General features: G+C 37.5%; 2 protein-coding genes across 3 annotated transcripts in view; both read left to right on the forward strand.

Moving 5' to 3' along the window:
- Window positions 1-207: 207 nt before the first annotated feature.
- Window positions 208-6,644, forward strand: LOC135461811 (cadherin-99C-like). Its single transcript, XM_064739053.1, has 12 exons — window positions 208-349; window positions 921-1,125; window positions 1,461-1,598; window positions 1,937-2,101; window positions 2,677-2,885; window positions 3,288-3,417; window positions 4,266-4,345; window positions 4,520-4,610; window positions 4,828-4,953; window positions 5,296-5,360; window positions 5,859-6,100; window positions 6,437-6,644. The coding sequence occupies exons 5-12, from the start codon at window positions 2,860-2,862 to the stop codon at window positions 6,442-6,444; spliced, it is 768 nt and encodes a 255-aa protein (XP_064595123.1). The 5' UTR covers window positions 208-349; window positions 921-1,125; window positions 1,461-1,598; window positions 1,937-2,101; window positions 2,677-2,859; the 3' UTR covers window positions 6,445-6,644.
- Window positions 6,645-8,873: 2,229 nt separating this feature from the next.
- LOC135472768 (protocadherin Fat 4-like) overlaps window positions 8,874-18,696 on the forward strand; it is a 38,049-nt gene continuing 28,226 nt past the window's right edge. Inside the window, exons 1-19 of one of the 2 annotated variants that reach the window (XM_064752439.1) lie at window positions 8,874-9,039; window positions 9,647-9,778; window positions 10,354-10,550; window positions 10,910-11,029; window positions 11,228-11,413; window positions 11,680-11,814; window positions 12,161-12,355; window positions 12,710-12,853; window positions 13,067-13,255; window positions 13,697-13,834; window positions 14,434-14,625; window positions 14,806-14,934; window positions 15,256-15,456; window positions 15,893-16,024; window positions 16,488-16,682; window positions 16,929-17,057; window positions 17,398-17,583; window positions 17,905-18,042; window positions 18,470-18,661. In XM_064752439.1, the coding sequence (XP_064608509.1) occupies window positions 11,027-11,029; window positions 11,228-11,413; window positions 11,680-11,814; window positions 12,161-12,355; window positions 12,710-12,853; window positions 13,067-13,255; window positions 13,697-13,834; window positions 14,434-14,625; window positions 14,806-14,934; window positions 15,256-15,456; window positions 15,893-16,024; window positions 16,488-16,682; window positions 16,929-17,057; window positions 17,398-17,583; window positions 17,905-18,042; window positions 18,470-18,661 (2,484 nt within the window). In that variant the 5' untranslated portion in view covers window positions 8,874-9,039; window positions 9,647-9,778; window positions 10,354-10,550; window positions 10,910-11,026. The remainder of the gene's footprint in view (window positions 9,040-9,646; window positions 9,779-10,353; window positions 10,551-10,909; window positions 11,030-11,227; window positions 11,414-11,679; window positions 11,815-12,160; window positions 12,356-12,709; window positions 12,854-13,066; window positions 13,256-13,696; window positions 13,835-14,433; window positions 14,626-14,805; window positions 14,935-15,255; window positions 15,457-15,892; window positions 16,025-16,487; window positions 16,683-16,928; window positions 17,058-17,397; window positions 17,584-17,904; window positions 18,043-18,469; window positions 18,662-18,696) is intronic. The other variant, XM_064752446.1, reaches the window with a different exon arrangement.

The raw sequence follows: 18,696 nt of genomic DNA on the forward strand, positions 1-18,696 counted from the left end.
CTTTCATCCTGAACTTTTTTCTCAAAAGGGATTGTCATATTCAGTGAAAATTCGCTTGCTGCTTGGCTCAAACTCAAAGGAGATATGTATTGATCAATGAAAACTATATCTAGAGTAAGGTTAAGAAACAGTTGCATTTGGTAGCGATTTTTACAGAAAAGTTCCACACATGCGTCCCTTCACCACATTCCATCTTGGTTACAGCTTCCCTTCACGTTACCTGTCGTACTTCCAAGTGAATACCCAGCCTAAGCAGCAGGGTGGGGTTTCAGTATTATCAGGCTCTGATCACTCAGACCACGCCCCATCCAGAGGAATCAGGGATCAGGAGGTCACAATTGTCCTGAAGGTCAGTTATTGGGTGTGAATGATTTTACTTGAAAAGTTCATGGCACCTGTTGCTCATTTGTTCTGAGATCAAGAGAAAGAATTATGGAGAAGGTTGTGATCTGGTTGTTAAAGGCAATACTTTTTCGATCGTTGGGGCTCACGAGATGTTGATTAAAACCCAGCCTTGTATTTACAGACTCTGTTGCTCACACTGCTGATATGTGACACTGCTTTTGTGATATGTGATCCACATTGCTGTTGTTATTGTGTGGATAGTTTAGCTCTTGCGGAAGACCATTATTTTCACTGATGTGAACCACATTTATGAACACCACATGTGGAAAAGTTTGTCACTAACTTGCCAAAGGTCTGTGGTCTACCCGGGGTGGTCCGGTTTACTCCGGCCATAAATCTGACTGCCATTGTAAAAGTGCAAAATTCTTGAATTTGACATTAAACAACAGTCAAAATAACTGAATCAATGAAAGAAAAATAAACAAAGCACTATCTTCAAGACTTTCTTCAAGCATGCCATTGATAATTAATCTACCTGTGAATGATATCAACTGCAATATTTTGAATTGAAACAGGCAGAAGAAGTATCACCTAACAAGAGATATGAGACTGCTGTTGTTCGTGTTCTGGTCGACGCTGTGAATGATTACAATCCTGTTATATCCACAAACCTGGGTTCAGACCGGGGTGTGATCCTGGAGAAACTCACCCATAGGGACACTGGTCAGCAGCCAGGATGGACGGCGCAGACTACAACTCATCATTACTGACCGTGATGTGGTGGGTTTATATAGAAGTGTCTAAAGTTTTAAATTGAAATGTGCAAAAAGTTAATGTGTGTCTGTATTTACTTGAATACAGCTATGTTATACAGTAAATTATACATTTATGGGGTTTTATCAAGTGACAGTATATTGCTTATTGTATTCTGATTTCTAGTCAGTTGGACAAAGTTGCTTCCAATTTTGAAAAATGGCTTTAAGGTAATGAAAAAAGTTGTTTGATACACAGCCATAAGATTTATTTGGTGAAGGGCTGGAATGAGGAAACCACCATACTGTATGTGTGATATAATGCTTGAAAGTGTAAGCTTATTTTTACCTTTTTTCCCCCAGCTACCTGGAGATACTCCTCCCAACTACGACATCACTTTGTCCAGTCCCTTGTTCTCAGTGACTCCTGATGGGTATATCAGTCTCACCACACCCAACCTTAACTTTGAATCCTTTGCCAATCCTGTCATCCCTGTCACTGTAAGTTAAAAATATGTCTTTCTACCTATTGTACTCATTATGTTATGTAACTTGTGGTGCTGCTGGCAGCGATGGTATCACTTGTGAAAAACTTCTCTAGTTACTTGCCAAATGGATATGGTCAACTCTTGGCACATATGCACTTTGGCACTGCATGGACAAAAAGTTCTCAGATATTATTGTTTAATAGAACTCCATAACATGTGTCTACCAGTGCAAGTGTAGTTGATTTGTTCCATGTTATATAAATTGAAAACCTGACACTTGTGGAATTGTGGGCATACATATATATTAATAATACAATGGTTAGTATCAGTTGAATCTTCTCTTTTCTGCAGGTGACTGTGACAGAGACTGACACAACTGAGAGAAGGGTTGGCACATTGATACTGTCTATTGAGGTTCTGGATGTCAATGAGTTTGCCCCAGTGTTCCCAGCAGGTGATTACCAGAGGGACCTGGAGGTCGGAAGCTATGTCGCAAACCCACGCAGCCTCATTGTTGTAAGCGACTTTCCAAGTCTTTTCTTTGTACATTGTTAAATACTTATTGTATTTTAAGAGTACTGAACTACTTTTGATCCATGCAAGGATGAAATTTGAAATATGGAATGATATTCTGTGCAAACCATCTCTATCTATTTTGTGTAAATCTGTGTTATGTTTTTGCTTTATTTTGTTGATTGTTGAGATTGTCAAGCTAGTATTAACATATTTTTCTATTGTTTCAATGGAAAATCCAGCATATTTACCTATGTATGTATGTGATGTAATGGACCCATTTTGTGTTACACATAGAGCTTTTAATACACCTATCTTTTTAAATTTTATTTTACTTATTGTTAGGTTGTATATCATAAAACACTATCATAGTGTACATGACCTAATTTAAAAAAGCTATTAGATGATCAGTATCAGATTTGAATCAGAATTTAAATTATATTTGTATTGTTGTCATTGAGATTTCTCACAGTTGTTTGGAATGCAAGTATTCTTTCATTGAGACCATATTCCAGCAAAATGAATGTGCCCATCTTATTCATGTTATATGAGTATGCATGTTCATGTCATGATTGTAGCTAACGGCCACGGATGGAGACAGTGGTCTAAATGGCCAGGTGGCGTACAGTATAGAGCAGATCACACCAGGAGGAGAGGGCAAGTTTGCCCTGAGGGAGAACGGGGACGGGTCTGCCACAGTGCTGGCTAATGGCACCTACCAGAGGAACGAGCTTCACACCATTGTGATCAAGGCTGAAGACATGGCTCCTGACCCTCAGAACAGGAGGTGAGCACTACTTTATATGTATTGTTTTACTCATCATGCTTGCTTTTAAAAAGAGCAAGGCATCTCACTGTCTCAGATGGTTATATTCTTGATGAAATATTCTTGAGTTTTTATTATTTGTTTATCATGGCTGAGGAGTCATGTGCCACTGAATGAAAATTTGACATCTGTTCTTGATCTAAATTACAAATAAAAGTGATTTAAATTAGTGATACCCTATAAGATTGTAAATTCAGATTGCAGTTCAACTATTTTATAAGAGTAGAGTTAACCTTGAGTTTTATTGATTTTGAGGATGCAAGCCTTTATATTTGAGGACTTATTCGGCAATATTTTTGAATTCTGTATAATTGATCTGAATTTTGAATTCCCTGACATTTGCTGTTCCAATGTTTAATACAGGAGCTCCACTCTTCAGATGATTGTTCGTATCGTGAGCCAGGCCAATAACTCCCCACAGTTCTCTGGGGACTTATATGTACAACCAATCAGCGAAGGCACAACACCAAATACACAGGTCTACCTGGCCGTGGTAAGTCAGGGCAATTTCATTCATCTTCAAAAGCAAATCACTGATGTGATGGTAATAGTAAAGTGTGGTGTCAATTGTAACTTTGTCCACCTTTTAGTGAACCATATTAGAACATTATTCTGTGGATTAAGCAAAGGAAAAAAACACTGAAAAATTATTCAAAATTATATTCAAAATAGTTTTACTAATTTTTCACACAAGTGCAGACAATTACAAACATGCAGCCCATGGATGATTTGCAAGGTGGGCTGTTTTAAACTTGTTGCTAGGATTGGGTTTCTTTGATGTCAAAGTGGGTTTTTCAGCTTTATATTCACCTGTGGTTGACATTCTTTTGAATGTAATGGGATACTGGCAGAAGTCCGAAATGGGACGTATTACATCATTTCAGTGACACTGAACATTTCACTACAGCATCAACAGCATAACATCACAGTGGGTAGACTAAATACGTCACAGATGAAACTGCAGCATGCAACATGTTTTGGGTCGGACAACAAAAGACTTGTGATGTGAAAGTTCTATGTCACACTTGCACCACCTGTTGTGAGAGAAAAATCTGCCAGTACCCCATTGACAGAAGTTATCTCTACTCTAACATTCACAGCGCTCTTGTACCACAAAGTATCCTGTTTGAGAGTTGAAATTACAGCGGCTATCATATATGACGGGCACTTGCAGAGTATAATGTAATCCACCCCTCCCACTTCCACTCCTAACATTCAGATACAGTGGTCTTTTGTAGTCCTTGATCTGATATTTTCTTCAGGGTTTAATTTGCTGTTCTTTCAGATCCATTGGTCTTGTATGTGTCAGAGATTTTTGAAAATGTTGATTTTCATTTGTAGGCCCAGGACCCTGACAATGAGCCTTTGACTTATTCCATAATAGGAGGGAATGCTGGCAATGTCTTCAGGATAAATGCCACGTAAGTTTATTATGCTATTTTCTTTACCATATGCTGTAATGTTCTTGCTCCTATTTTTTTCATTATACTTAGTACAAATTAGAGTTTCTTGTTAGTAAGGACAGCATATAGAGATCATTTTCTGCTACATTTACTCTTTCTCAAGTATGAATCATTTTTATGTTGTTACTTCAGATCTGGGATGATATTTTTGAGGACAAACCTGGATAGAGAGACTCGAGACTCTTACGACATCCAGCTACAGGCTAGAGACAGGGCAGGACTGGTAAGCCCACATTTACATGTATATGTCATTCGCTTTGTCTTACTGTTTCAACTAAGTACTGTTTTTTGTGCATCCAGAATTTAGATAGTATAAAGCCATGTCAAAATCAAATTGGATCAAAGGTGGGAAATCACAAACGAAGAGCAAATTTCAGTGTGAAGTATATGTATTTTTGGTCTGAATTAAATGTCATCAGTCCATAATGTTGATTTTGTAGACGGATACCATGACGGTCAGGTTTGAAGTGACAGATATCAATGACAACACTCCTCAGTTTCGCCGCACTAATTACACCTATCAGGTTAACGAAGGAGCTCCGCCTATCAATGTAGGAAGAGTAGAGGTAAGATTTATCCAGGGCTAATCCAGGATACTGTAGATCGACAACAGTGACATATTTGAAGAATAGTGAAACTCATTATTACACACAGTACCAGTACATAATATTTTGTGTGGAGGAATCCACTGTTTGACTGTGAAATATATAAAATAACCAGTAAAATATGCATACACATGTATATTGGTTAATGCTCATTGCAATGATTAATATGTGTATATATCAGACTTTCAGCTGATACTATATTGAGGACCTATTTTAATATACATTTCGCCTGAGGATGTATTTCAAGACCAGTGAAGTATACATTCTGTACATGTGTTTGGTGATTGTCTATTTGTTGACTAGGCTACAGATGGGGATGCTCCCAACTCTGTGAACTCCCAGGTTTATTACTGGACAGGATCTGATAAGTAAGCAGATATACTTTAACACAGGCAGCTTCTGTTGTTATTATTTAATCTTGAGATATGCTTCTATTAGCCTCATATATTCCAAGTATTTGAGAAAAAGTAATTTAACAGCAGTGTACATGACAGTTTTTCACTTGAATGTGTCTCATATGCAAAAATGTGGTCTTGTTCCATACGAGCTTAATTACTAACCTTAAATGAGTTCCGTGGCCTGACACAATAACCCAGTATCCTCCCACCAATGTGGTCTGTGAGTTCAAGTTCAACTCATGCTGGCTTCCTCTCTGGCTGTATATAGGAAGGTCTTGCGGGTTTTCCCCACCATGACACTGCCCATTGTCATATAATCGAAATATTCTTGAGTACGGCGTAAAACAGTAATTAAATAAATAAAAGGGCTGCCTAACTATCACCCCTAAGCATGTTTTATGTGTTCGTTATGGTGTTTGTTATATGGAATATGTGCTTGATGTGTATGCTTATGTTTGTCTGTTGAAGGTTCCGTGTTGATCGGAACACAGGTCAGATCATCTCTACTGCCCCTCTTGACTACGAGACCCAGCAGGTCTATGTGATTGTGGTAGAGGCAAGAGACTTGGCCCCTGACAGTCGTACTGGCAGTACTATTGTCACTGTCAGAGTACAAGATGTTCAGGACTTTGCCCCAGTTTTCGTCACGGCTCAAATTACAAGAAATGTTCCGGAAACAGACCAGAAACTATTTAATTGCTTCCTTAAGGGTATGATTGTTTATGTATGTCAGTAGTATTTAGATGTTCTGAAAGACTGCAATTAATTAAATGTTACTGTACATTGATAAACAGCCTGAATGATTCACTTATGATGGGGATTTTATGTCTGTAGAAAAATATGTAGACACTTTGGACATGTACTCAAGCCTTGAAGCTCCTCTATCTGTCTCCTTGGGGAAATTTTACCAAGGTAATACCCGCAGTTCATGTAAGAAAATATACAGTTCCCTATTAGATCAGTTTAATTTTTATCATAGATCAAGTCTCAAATTTCTTATTTCAACCAGGTAAATTGTTTGATATCATTTTTGATTATTCTTCCAGGCAGTTGATAGAGATACACAGCCCAATATCCAGTACAGGTTTGTGCCTGGTCCTGACACTTCCAGCTTTCAGCTGCGGCCTAACGGTGACCTCTTGACCAGAGAACCCCTGAACTTTGACCGGCGGAATTACCGCATACTGGTCACCACCACTGATGGGTCCTCTAGCGTGCCTTCATCTACTGCCACTGTAGACATCAATGTGCTGGTTAGTCAATTCACCAGTGAGCTTGTAGTTTTAAGTATTAAATAAATGTGTATCTGGCAGCTTTTTGTACTGGCACAAATTGTGTAGTTTTTTTCAAAATGTATAAAATTTATTTAAGGTGATTTATGATGTGTATTCGAAAGACTGTGTATTACTTAAATCTTGAAATCAATATAATTTCCAACTTTGTACTAAATTTTATTTTGGGCGATTATGTAGGGACATGAATGAATCATAGAGTTCCAATGTTTCTTCTGCTTTCTTATAGGATATTCCTTCATAAACAATTTGCCAGCTAGAGAGAGTGTAGATGAGAATGAGGTGAAGGGCTACAAGCTGTATGATGTCTCTGCTGTGATAGAGACCCTCCAGTAAGACAATTGCTTTTACCTGTATGACTTCTGCTGACCTAATTAGTTCGTACGTGTATTCTTGATATGAGTCTTAAACCATCACTACCTACTTACCTTCGGAGTCTACATCAGTGACAATCACCCCCATCTAATGGCTGTTTCAATAGAATAAAAAGTTCATTACAGTTAGTTTTCAAATTATTGAATTACCAGAGACCTTGTCAAATGTATATTTATGAAAAAAAACATGTCTTTTGCCGCAAGTAACTTACGCTCCTTCCCTTCAGACCTGGCTGGACAAAAATGATGTTTAGTTTATTTACTCTTAAGAGTGGCATGTTCTGTTACATTGGGGTGTTTATTTTTTTTGCAGAACACAGATTTCAGCTCCATCAGATACAGCATCACTGAAGTGTTTCCCACATCTGGTCAGGGCTTCTTCTTTGTGGATCCCCTGAGTGGTGAAGTGATCATACGAGAACAGCTGTCCTCAGATATCAGCAAACCTTCAGAATACAGGGTATGGCTCACCTGAAACACTCTCACAAAAAGTGCCTTTAATCTCTTGTCCACTTGCTCATTTGAAAGTTATTTGGGTGACAAAAACTATTGATTTCATTCATTCATTTCTGTATTATCATTACATTGAACAGAAATTGGAATATCATCCATTTCTCCAGATTTATAAACTGATCATGGTTGTTGTTGTTATTAATATTGTCACTATTATACCCCGCTCCCCCCCCCAACTGTAATAACTTTTCATGTCTTATCTTTGTTCACTCATTTTATTCTTCCTGACGATTGTTCCCAACATGGAATATTTATGCTTTAGATCACAATTGAAGCCAGAAATGGTGGCACTCCATCACTGTTCTCAACTGGAGTGTTGACAGTGGGGGTGAATCGAAACAGCCGGCCTCCTACCTTTAACACGGCAATCACCAATAACACATTGGATGAGACAGACATTGTGGGCACCCCTGTAATCACTATAACAGCAACAGATCCCGATCCTGGGGTAAGGCTTTCTCATGCAGATTGTTTCTGACATGATTTTTTCACTGTTTGTTTTTTTTTTTTAGTGTCATCAGTTTTATGTGTGATGAAATTGTTGCCAGTTTCATGGATAGCTCATGTCATTATGATAGACTCAAGCATGATGAGCTGAGCAAATATGATTTTCTACAATTATTATGAAGAGGAAATGTACAACTAATAAAAGGTCTGAGGTATGAAGATTCGTATTAAAATAAAGCTTGTTGCTCATCATTTTTCCAGTCTTTTGGTCAAATCAGAATATGTGCTAGTAGGGGATGGAAACTCACCCAACTTCTTCAGTGTGAATGAGAGAACAGGGCAGATCACCATCAAGGAAAATCTTTGGAGAGATGGAAACTTACAGTATACGGTAAATTTTCATTTCATGTGTTGTATAAAATGCGAATCTTTTTCTATATGTTAAAATAGAATTGCTGTAAATTTTTTATGGGTGAAGTGGTTGTTTATGAAGAAAATTTTTTGCAACAATTTTTTTTCAATTGTTTTGTCCTTAAAATACATATATTCCATACTAATTTATTCAAAAATAGCTTTATAATATTTGGGATTATTCTATTCACACCTAGTTTATAATCTTACTAGTGAAACTATCTAATTGTCAGGTTTATCTCTTCTTAGAAGCTGTTCTTTGAAAACATACTCTTATCAAAAGTTTCATACATGTACTGCAACATGTATTCATTGCCTGATTTATTTTCTGTACATTTATTGCTTTTGGAAAAATTCTGGACCCATGCCTAATTTATGGACAGAATGATAAAAATGCTTCATAAAATAAATGAACCTGTTGTGTTGTAACAGCTACGTATCCGAGCCATAGATGGAGGGGGCCTCTACAGTGAAGCCATCTTCACAGTGGTTGTAAATAGGAATCTTAACACTCCAGCCTTTGATAGACTTGAGTATGATCTGACCTTGTCTGAAAACCAACGGATCCAAGTCCCTCTCCTGAAACTGTTGGCCACAGATCTTGACCGACAGGTGAGAAGTCTCAGTTGTTACGGTGTACTTGTATCACAGTTTACAGGTGTGGTTTATGTAAGCTTGGAAATACTTGATGTGTGAGGAAACACTTGTAAGAGTTATCTCTTACAAGTGATTTGTTGCAGTGGAGGCTCTGCAGCTTAAATGTATTGCAGAAACAGGTGACATATGAAATGATGCATTTCTGAATTATTACTTTTCTAATACATAATTCCACTTTGTATCACTGTTGGCAGTGACAAAGTGGTTTCCACTCAGCTCCATAACCCATAAGTGTGACTTCTGTAACGTAGATGTATATAATAATATATAACGTATAACATAATGGTTTCCCAGCTAATTTGTTTGGGTGATAGTTACACAAACTGTATGGGTGTAACAGCAAGTTCCCTTGACTAGATTACTTGTCATGTGCCCTTTTAAATCACAGGTTTTCTTCACCTGTTTCTTGACATGGGTTTTTTGGTGGTTTGGGGCAGATTTTGTCAGAAACCTGTCTTTTCTTACCAATTACATATTACATTATATATTTTATTGACTGCAGTGATGTTATATAAAAACGAAGTGCTCTGCCCAACTCACAATGACTTGTGTTGTTCTACAGGCTCCTCACAACACCCTGGTGTACAGGATTACAGGTGAAGGCCTAGCACAAAGTTTCTTCACTGTGGACTCTGATGGGTTTCTCACCCTGATAAGATCATTGACACAGAACAGGCAGTTGAACCAATTCACTGTAAGTATCTGAGCTGGTGTATTGTAAACCATATACCCTGAATGAGTAATTATATTAATTTCAATACTTTGATATCAGGTGACTTTCCAGCAAAAAATATTTTTTTTCTGGGAGAAGGGCATGTTAGGTTTGTAATTGGTTGCAAGGCTGTTTTAAGCATTTTTGTTAGCATTCTTATAGATTATGTTCATTGTGCTGCAGATTATCAGCTCTATTTTTTTTTTCATCCTTGAGGCATATTGACCCACACAAACAATTTGAAGAAGACTGAAACCATAGTGCTGTAGAGAAGGTTTTTAAATTGTCTTCATAGGACAACTAATATCTTTTGCTGAAAAGTACACTTGCCATTGAAAGTACTCTTGTAGGTCCTGCAGTGGGTTTTATGTTAGGTGTACTTTGCTATCTTCATCTATCATTCTGAAAAATGAACATCAACTCAAGCCATAACTACTGGTAGGAATATGCCTCACTCTTTTTATATTTTTTGATATTTTACATATTTACTGTATATACTTCATTTTACCCTGACTTCATTTTTTACTTTGTATGCTCTGACTTTGTGCTGCCTTTAGGTTCGTGTGAGTGTGAGCGATCAGGGTTTGCCAAGGAAAGGACCTCTCTACAACAAGCCACGGTTCGTGTGACCGTCACACGGGACACTACTTCGTCACCCATCTCCTTTAATCAGACTTATGAGCAAACAGTACGGGAAGACGTGCCCAGTGGAACTCTTGTTGAAACAGTTAGAGCAGACAGCTCTGACCCATCTGTGAGTGATTAATAAATCATTAAGGAAAAAAGTGATCTTAGATTTTGTTTAGTGATTATTATTTGTGATTAGCTTTTCCTGTTACTAAAATCTAGAAGTATGAATCCTTTTGTTGATAAAGTAAATAAGTTAACTTATGATGGAAACATGACATCTTCAAAGAATATATGCAGATACCTGGATTAACAAAAAATCTCTGGCTTACGGCAAGCGCTGGAATTTTAAACTTCACTGGCTTGAAATTACGTGATCAAATTCTAAGGTTTAACAAATTTTCTAGTGCACATTTGACAGTCTGTATATATATATATATATATATATATATATATATATGTATTGTTACTGTGTTACCTGTACAGCGCATCCAGTACTTCATTATTGGAGATGGTCGTGCCACACAGCTCTTCTCCATTGATCCTAACACTGGCCGCATCACAGTCAGCGGAGATCTCTCCCAAGATGCAAGCCCCTTCTACATGGTGAGTACACAACAAAGTAGCGACAAGATGCAATATGGCTGTTACGCTTAAATATTTGGACACACATGTTTTTCTTCATATTTTATTTTAAACTGGAAAATAAATTAAGGCCTTTTAAAGAAGGGTTCATGGTTTGGGCTTTTACTTTAATAAACTTTGGATTTATGCTGACCATTTATTTGGTTCATGTACAACTAGATTCTTGTGGAAGCTCGTGACGACAGGTCCCCACCCAGACGCGCTCAAACCACAGTCAAGGTCAATGTTCTACGGAACTTCTATGCCCCTGTGTTCACACGGCCATCCTACAGCTTCCAAGTGGACGAGACCCAGCCCTGGGGAACTCCTTTCTCCTCCTTCTCAGCCAGAGATGAAGATCGCCAGGTAACTCCGAGCAGTATACAAATCTTCAGTCACCGTTCAACCTTTTTCTCTGGGTACTGTTGTCAAGAGTTATAAAATGCTTGCCACAACTGAGTATTGCTGACGTGGTGTTAAGCCGAGATCATTTATTCAGATGGTATAAAATGGCTTTACCTTTAAAGTGCAAACTACATTAAACCGCCAAGCTGATGGGATAAAGTTTGTTTTGTTATTGATTTGTATCATGTGTTAGGCTATGTACATACTTTGCATGACTTAATTTTCAGCCTCCCAACAACATTGTGCACTACAATTTGACTGGTGATGCCCGAGTACTACGCTTCTTCAATGTGAATGAGCAAACTGGAGCCATTAGTGTACGTCAAGCTCTGACCACTGATACCAGTGATCAGATCTACAGGGTAGGTCGTTTTCTTCTGGGATGTAGTTCTGCCAAATCGCCCTCCTCAATGGGAATTTTCTTCTAAATGTTGACGTGAGCACTACTGTTTGTGATAACATGCAAACCTGGCTCTAAGGCATGATTTTGCTATACATGAATTACTTGCATGTCACCTGCATCCGTTTAACAAGATTAAATATGAAAGTGAATGGGTTTCATTTGTACAGTAATAATGCATTTTGAAAACTGTATTAAAATAGTCTTTGTACCGACATCTACCATAATTAGTGGAGATCATTTTCTGTTGATAAGATGCAGTTTTTATTAAATACACAAGTATCAGACGTATCAATCATTGTTGTCAGGGAGTCCTGTATGCTTATGATCTGGGTGAGCCGAGGCGTGTCAGCAAGGAGCAGCCCTTTACTGTCACAGTGCGCCGCAATCAGTTCCCTCCAGAGTTTATCGGCACTCCATATGAGAAACAGATTCAGCAAAATCATCAACCGAATACAGCTGTCTTCAGAGCTGGTGAAATCAGAGTCCGAGACAATGATACAGTATGTAGTTATTCTATAGTTTTGACACATGTTTTCTGTCTTCAGAGATTTCTGCCTTCATATAATTAAACTTTAAACCATTATCTTAATAATACTTCATCAATATATGAAAGAAACTTTCTAGACCCTCTGTGATTTGTCAAAAGTTGGAAGTCTTGTGAAAAAAAAATCAGACAGTCTACAGTGTGTATTTTGCATTGTGTCATTGAGTTATTTTCATGGAAAAGTTAATATATTAGCTTGTATCTCAGGTGTAATTTTCTTCTTGATCGGACAATTTTTATTGTGAAATGTGTTTTTTGCTGTGAATATTCTGAATTATTTCCATCTTAAGCTGACATTGTGATTCGACAGGTTTTCAATGAGCTGGAGTTTCGTATTATTGGGGATGATAAATCTCAAGGATTATTTGCCATCAACCCAGTTCCCACAGACAGATCAACAGCTGTTATAACCCTTAGGAACAGCATACAGGCTGACCCTGATAGTGTCTACAGGGTAAGTACCCATAACGTACTTGTAGTGTTACACAATGTAGCAGCTGATTTAGTATAATAGTTGACAAACAGAAGAAATGACAATTAATAGCCATTGTCCTGTTAAGTATCTATTCTTGATTCGAAAAGGAATGTAAACTTAAAGAACAAAAATTGTTTGCATATCAACCCAGGTTATAACTTTGTGAACAAATGTTTTTTTGTTCTTTTTCAGGTCCGTATTTGGGTGGGTGACAATGGTTCGCCCCAGAAAACTGCTGTAACCGTGGCCCGAGTCACTGTACAGCGTAATCTCAACCCCCCAAGGTTTACAAGGACCACACCCTATACTGTCACCATCCTAGAAATTCAGGAACTAGGCAGATCTTTTATCACGGTTGAAGCAACAGATCTGGACACCGTGGTAAGTAACTAATTCTTATTCTCATTAAAATAAGGTAGCATGAAGCTCAGCTGATATACATGCTGTAATTTTACACAGTAAAATTGAGATGTATACATGTTGTATTCAAAAGTGAAGTAAGTATTAATTGCTGGCCTCCCCTCATTCTGGAGGCTAGTCATAGTTAATACTGAACATCAGAGCAGCAGTAAATATCAAAATATTTGGTGAGACAACCTTATTCCAATCACATAGTGGTTTATCTGTTCATATTTAAAGGACTGAGGTCTTATTTCGTCCACAATCTAATCAGTACAAATTGTTTTATAGCTCAAACCAGTTAATCATAGTTAGACCACATGTATATTGTTATCCTCGCTGTCTGTTTACATGTATTTTTACATCTGTTTTGCAGAGTAGATCAATACATTTTTCAGTTGATATTGTGTTTTATCTTTTCAGCCTCCCCACAACCAGGTGAGATACCGACTGGGTGGTAACAGCCAAGGTTTGGAGTACTTTGATGTGAATGAGCGAACAGGAGGCATTTACCTGAAGAAACCTCTCACAGATGACCTGACGGACCGTGTAAATTACAGGGTAAGCTGATGATATAAACAATGATCTGTTTAGAAGTGCAAATACTGTGTTAAGTTTTCACACTAAGTGGTAAAATTTGTTAATATGTGACTGTTTACAAATTTTTATTTGGAAGACTTTGAAATTAACAGGTTCCAGATTATAGACTGCTTAAGACTCAGGTTCTTACGTGGGTTCATTAATAATAATAATGAAGTCGACACATCACCACATAAGTGTAAATGGTTTCACAAGCCTTCGATCCACATGCTGGGATATTTATGAAGTGAAAAGATAAAGTTGCTTTGACTTCATTATTATTAGGTTTGAGATTTTTTACAGGTATTTTGATCTATTTCTCTTTAGCATTCTATTCTTAGATTTCTGTACTGAGCTCAGAATTTTGGTCAAGGTAAATGCAACATACACACTCAAAGGAGTAAAATTTTCTGTTTAAAAAGTAAAAGAGTAAAAGTTCTGCTGTTTGAAGATGGCTGAAGGTATATATCATTCTTCATTTGTAGATTTCCAAGAAAGGCTGATGGTGGCCATTGTATTTGTGTAATCACTTGCATGTGTATAACTGACTTCAGAGGCTATTGCTGTTTCACATGTTTCAGCTTTACGTAAAAGCCCGTGATTTGGGTGAGCCCCTACCTCTGGATTCAACACAAGATGCTATAGTCGATGTTACCGTCAAACACAACTTGTACTCTCCAGAATTTCCTCGGTCTGAATATGACACCAGCATTCCTGTAGACTCTCAGACTAACAGGCTGGTCTTTACTGTGACAGCTACGGACAGAGATGAGGTGAGAGTGAACATTTAATGTTGCTGGGATACAGTCGAATAAAAACTAATATTTACATGCCTTACAGTTCATATTGAGTTTTCCGGATATATTTACATCCTATTTTTTGCCACTAGTTATTTACCATGTCATCTCAGAATATTTGATGACAGGTCCTTTATTCATTATTTTATTTTTCAGCCTCCATTTAATAATATCACCTACAGTATTGTGGGTGACACTGGAGCAGAGAATGTGTTTGCTATTAACAGTCAAGGTGTAATACGTCTGAGACGTCCCATTCTGACAGACTCAACACCGGAATACAGGGTAAGTCATCCTGACGTTTTGAAATGCAATACAAAACGTCTTAATACTGATGCATATGTAAGTTTATAATTATAAGTAAATTATGTAAGAAAATTAGATAAATATTTTCAGCTTTATGAAGGGATTCTTGGATTCATTTTACATGTTATCTTGCTGTTTGAGTTGTACTTTAAGAAAGAAAACATAACCAAGTAGTTTTAATAAGTATCTACAACTGAAGGCCCAGCATAAACGCATCTAAGGGAGGTAATCTGATACAGTGCTGTTTCCAGTATAGTATGATTTGAATTCTCACCCACAAACAACATTTATGTCTTTCAGGTCCGAGTGCAAGCAGCTGATTCTGGCAGACCCAGCAAACTAGGTTTCACTGTTGTTGTTGTCACCGTGTCTAGGAACAGATTCCGTCCTCGCTTCACCAATCCTGGTGGCATAGAGAATACAGTGAACATCACTGTGCCGGAGAGCGTAGGCTTTGACTACCTCATCTATGATGTGGATGCAGTAGACAATGACACTGCTGTAAGATATCAGAAACTTCTTCGCTTGTTTTATTTTCCCACGCTTGCACAGAAATCAAGGGATATTAGTTTGGGTCTGTCCGTCAGGCACACTTCAGATTCTGTTTAATAACTCCTTCGAGTTTTGCTGATGTTGATAAATTTTTGTATTGCAGTTTCATGTTTTGTAGCCCCAGATCAGGTTTGAAGACTATTTTGATCTGTGCATAACCTTTGCATATTTAATAATTTCTGCGATTCTGATTGGGTATTGGTTTCTGTGAAAAAAGCTTCTTTCAAAATTGTCCAATTTCCGTGACGTTTTTAGTGCAAGTTCAACCAGCAGAAAAAAATCTTTGAAAAGTAGTTGACTGCATTCAGAAGGTTTGGAAATTTTGTATGGGATATAAATTCTGTGAATTTGTTTGTTATTTATCGTTGTGTTGTTTATTTTGTAGAGACCTTATAATGAAATAAGGTATGAGATTGTTGGCCATCAGATTGCCCAGAACTTCTTCCAGATTGATGAGAACACGGGACAAATTCGTCTTCGTCAGTCTCTAATGCTGGGCAGTGAGGAGTATTACAGGGTAAGCTGTGCAGGATCATTGAACAATATGAATGAAGGCTGCAATAACAGGCTTAACAGTCAGAGTTACATTGATCATGTGTGGACAAGTATTATAAAATTATGTAATGTATGACATAAGTTATTTTGTGTTGAAATCTTATGTGAACCTTACAGGTTGTGCTATCTGATTTGGCTTGCAGCGTCAATAACAGTGTTAAAAAAATCATTATATATGTCAGTGATTTTTTTTTTTTAATTATAAATGAAATCTTCCTGATTTCATCTCATATCAAAATAGCCTGTATGTTTAATCTTGTCTACTCTGAATCCTGGTACTGTGTTTATTCATTTATCACTAGCCTGTAAACCCTTGCCACACCCCACTTATAGCAACAGTAAATTTCTCCTCAGCAACAAGCTTTGCTTATTTAATTATGGATCCTTTTTCATGAAAGATTTTTATTTCTGTTTTATTCTTGCAGATTTTAGTACAAGCTGAAGATAAAGGGAATCCGCCATTACGGGCCCCTGGGCACGGGATCATTATAGTGAGAGTGTTAAGGAATCAGTTTGCTCCGTACTGGACAAGGGTCTCCACGCAGGATATACGTATCACAGAGAGGGTTCAACCTGGCACTGTAATCTTTCAAGTTCAAGCTGTTGATAATGATATTTCGGTAAGGACTCAGAGTATGATTATTTTATAACCAAAAGCTTTGATAGCAGTTTGCATAGTCTATGGTTTGTTTTGACTTTGGTATCATTTTAACACATTTGTTTTTTTTTTTCTTGTTTTCTTTCTCGCAATTTGGTTATCTTTCCCTGTAGTTTATATTTTCCTTTATTTTTTTCAATTTTTAAATAAAGTATACCTAATGTTGGGGTGAAGTATGTTTAAATCTTAATATTTTATTTTATTCCAGTCTTTCTTTAACAAAGTCTTCTACGAGATCATAGGTGATCCTCCTTCACCGGCTTACTTCAACATATCACAGACAGGGCAGATAACTGTGAGCAGAACTCTGGACGCAGATGTGCAGACCACGTACATTGTGAGTTTTAACTTAGATAAAAAATACATATAAACAATCTGATGTCTTTATAAAAGCACCGTTATTTTCATGATGTGAGTTGAGTTTACATCTAATTATTGCCTCCATCATCCGCTTATCAAAGAAAATCTTGTAACATGGTCAGCTCTGTTCTTTAGGCCCCAATATGCTCTTTCTTTGCAATATGAACTGTAGTTATCTACTAATTTTTCAACTGATATCCAACTCTGATACAGCTGTATAATTGAGCGTCTACTCAGAAACTCCTGATTAAAAGGTATTGTTTTTGTTTGAAAGTGAATACTTGTTGGGAAGTTGCACTTGCTTGTTTCATCTGCAGATTCGAGTGCGAGCCTTTGACAATGGGCGCCCACCATTGGGTAACACCACGATTGTACGTGTGGTTGTTAATCGTAACCAAGGAGCTCCGTACTTTGTGCAAACACAGTACAATTTTGATGTGGAAGAAACAAGAGCACTTAATCAAGGTTTTGGCACTGTGACAGCTGAGGATGATGATAATCAGGTGTGTAGTGTCTAGTTATTTTTTTTGACACTGTAAGGCACTCTAAGTTTGAAATGTCTACTTTCGATTGATTTTGGTTCTCTTTTTGGCTGAAAAGTCACTGTTTGGAAATTCATAATAGGACCTCAGTTATATAATCTTTAATCACTATATCAAACATTAAAAATTGTACAATTTCACACTTCTTTTTACTCTACTGCCTTGTAGAGACATTTTTTTATTATGTAGGTCTTCATTTTCCCTTTGTCTCTGTCCCCTTCTTTTTAACTATTGACTTTAATGCTAATGTTGTGTTGCCCTTCGATATGATTGTGTTTTCAGGCCCCCTTTAATACGCTGAACTACGCGCTGATGGGGACGACTGTTGGCATGGAGTACTTCCAGATCAACCGCCAAACAGGAATGCTGTCTGTCCGCAAATCACTACAGCTCGACCCACAGCAGAGAACATCCTACACTGTATGTTAATACATAAAATCATAAGTTTGCCAGCGGCAGAGTAAATTGATGGGATGTTTATTGGGTTACTATTCTAAGATTTTCCTCAAGACCAAAAGCTCTTGAATGAGCTTTCCTGATTGAATCTACCTGAAACTTCAGGTATATGATTTTCTACACATTAGATCCATACTTTCAAGCACTGATCAAACTCTGACATGTATTAATATTTTTATGACAGGATACGTTGGTATTGACTCTGTAACTTTGGTAAGCTATATATAAAGGTGAGATGGTGTTGAGGGTAAAAGCAAAAGCTGTATCATGTTTCAAAATGTTTTTGAAAAGGGAAATTTAAATTATAAAGTTAGTTTGCTTTGTTGTCCACTCAGAGTAGTGCATTAAACTTATTTCTGATGTTTTTTTTTATTTTTTTTTATTTCTATAGGTCATAGTGCGTGTTTATGATTTGGGAATCCCCAGCAACAATGGCACCAATACAGCCACAGTGACCATCAATGTAAACCGCAATCGTTATGCTCCATTCCTCCGGGGAAGTCCGTACAGGCGGACTGTGGCTGAGAACACAACAGTAGGCTCTCTGATAGTCCGTGTGGAGCCTGTGGATAGGGACGTCAGTGTAAGTGTCACAACCGTGGAACATGTAACCATGCT

The sequence above is a fragment of the Liolophura sinensis genome, chromosome 1, assembly GCF_032854445.1.
Source record: "Liolophura sinensis isolate JHLJ2023 chromosome 1, CUHK_Ljap_v2, whole genome shotgun sequence".
Classification (NCBI taxonomy): Eukaryota; Metazoa; Mollusca; class Polyplacophora; order Chitonida; family Chitonidae; genus Liolophura; species Liolophura sinensis.

What these genes read in the sequence shown, in the direction of transcription:
- LOC135461811 (XM_064739053.1), top strand. Translation starts at nt 2,860, where the DNA reads ATGGCTCCTGACCCTCAGAACAGGAG. An exon ending in CACAGGTCTACCTGGCCGTG is followed by an intron (nt 3,418 to 4,265) that starts GTAAGTCAGGGC and finishes TTTCATTTGTAG; the next exon opens with GCCCAGGACCCTGACAATGA. An exon ending in CTAGAGACAGGGCAGGACTG is followed by an intron (nt 4,611 to 4,827) that starts GTAAGCCCACAT and finishes TTGATTTTGTAG; the next exon opens with ACGGATACCATGACGGTCAG.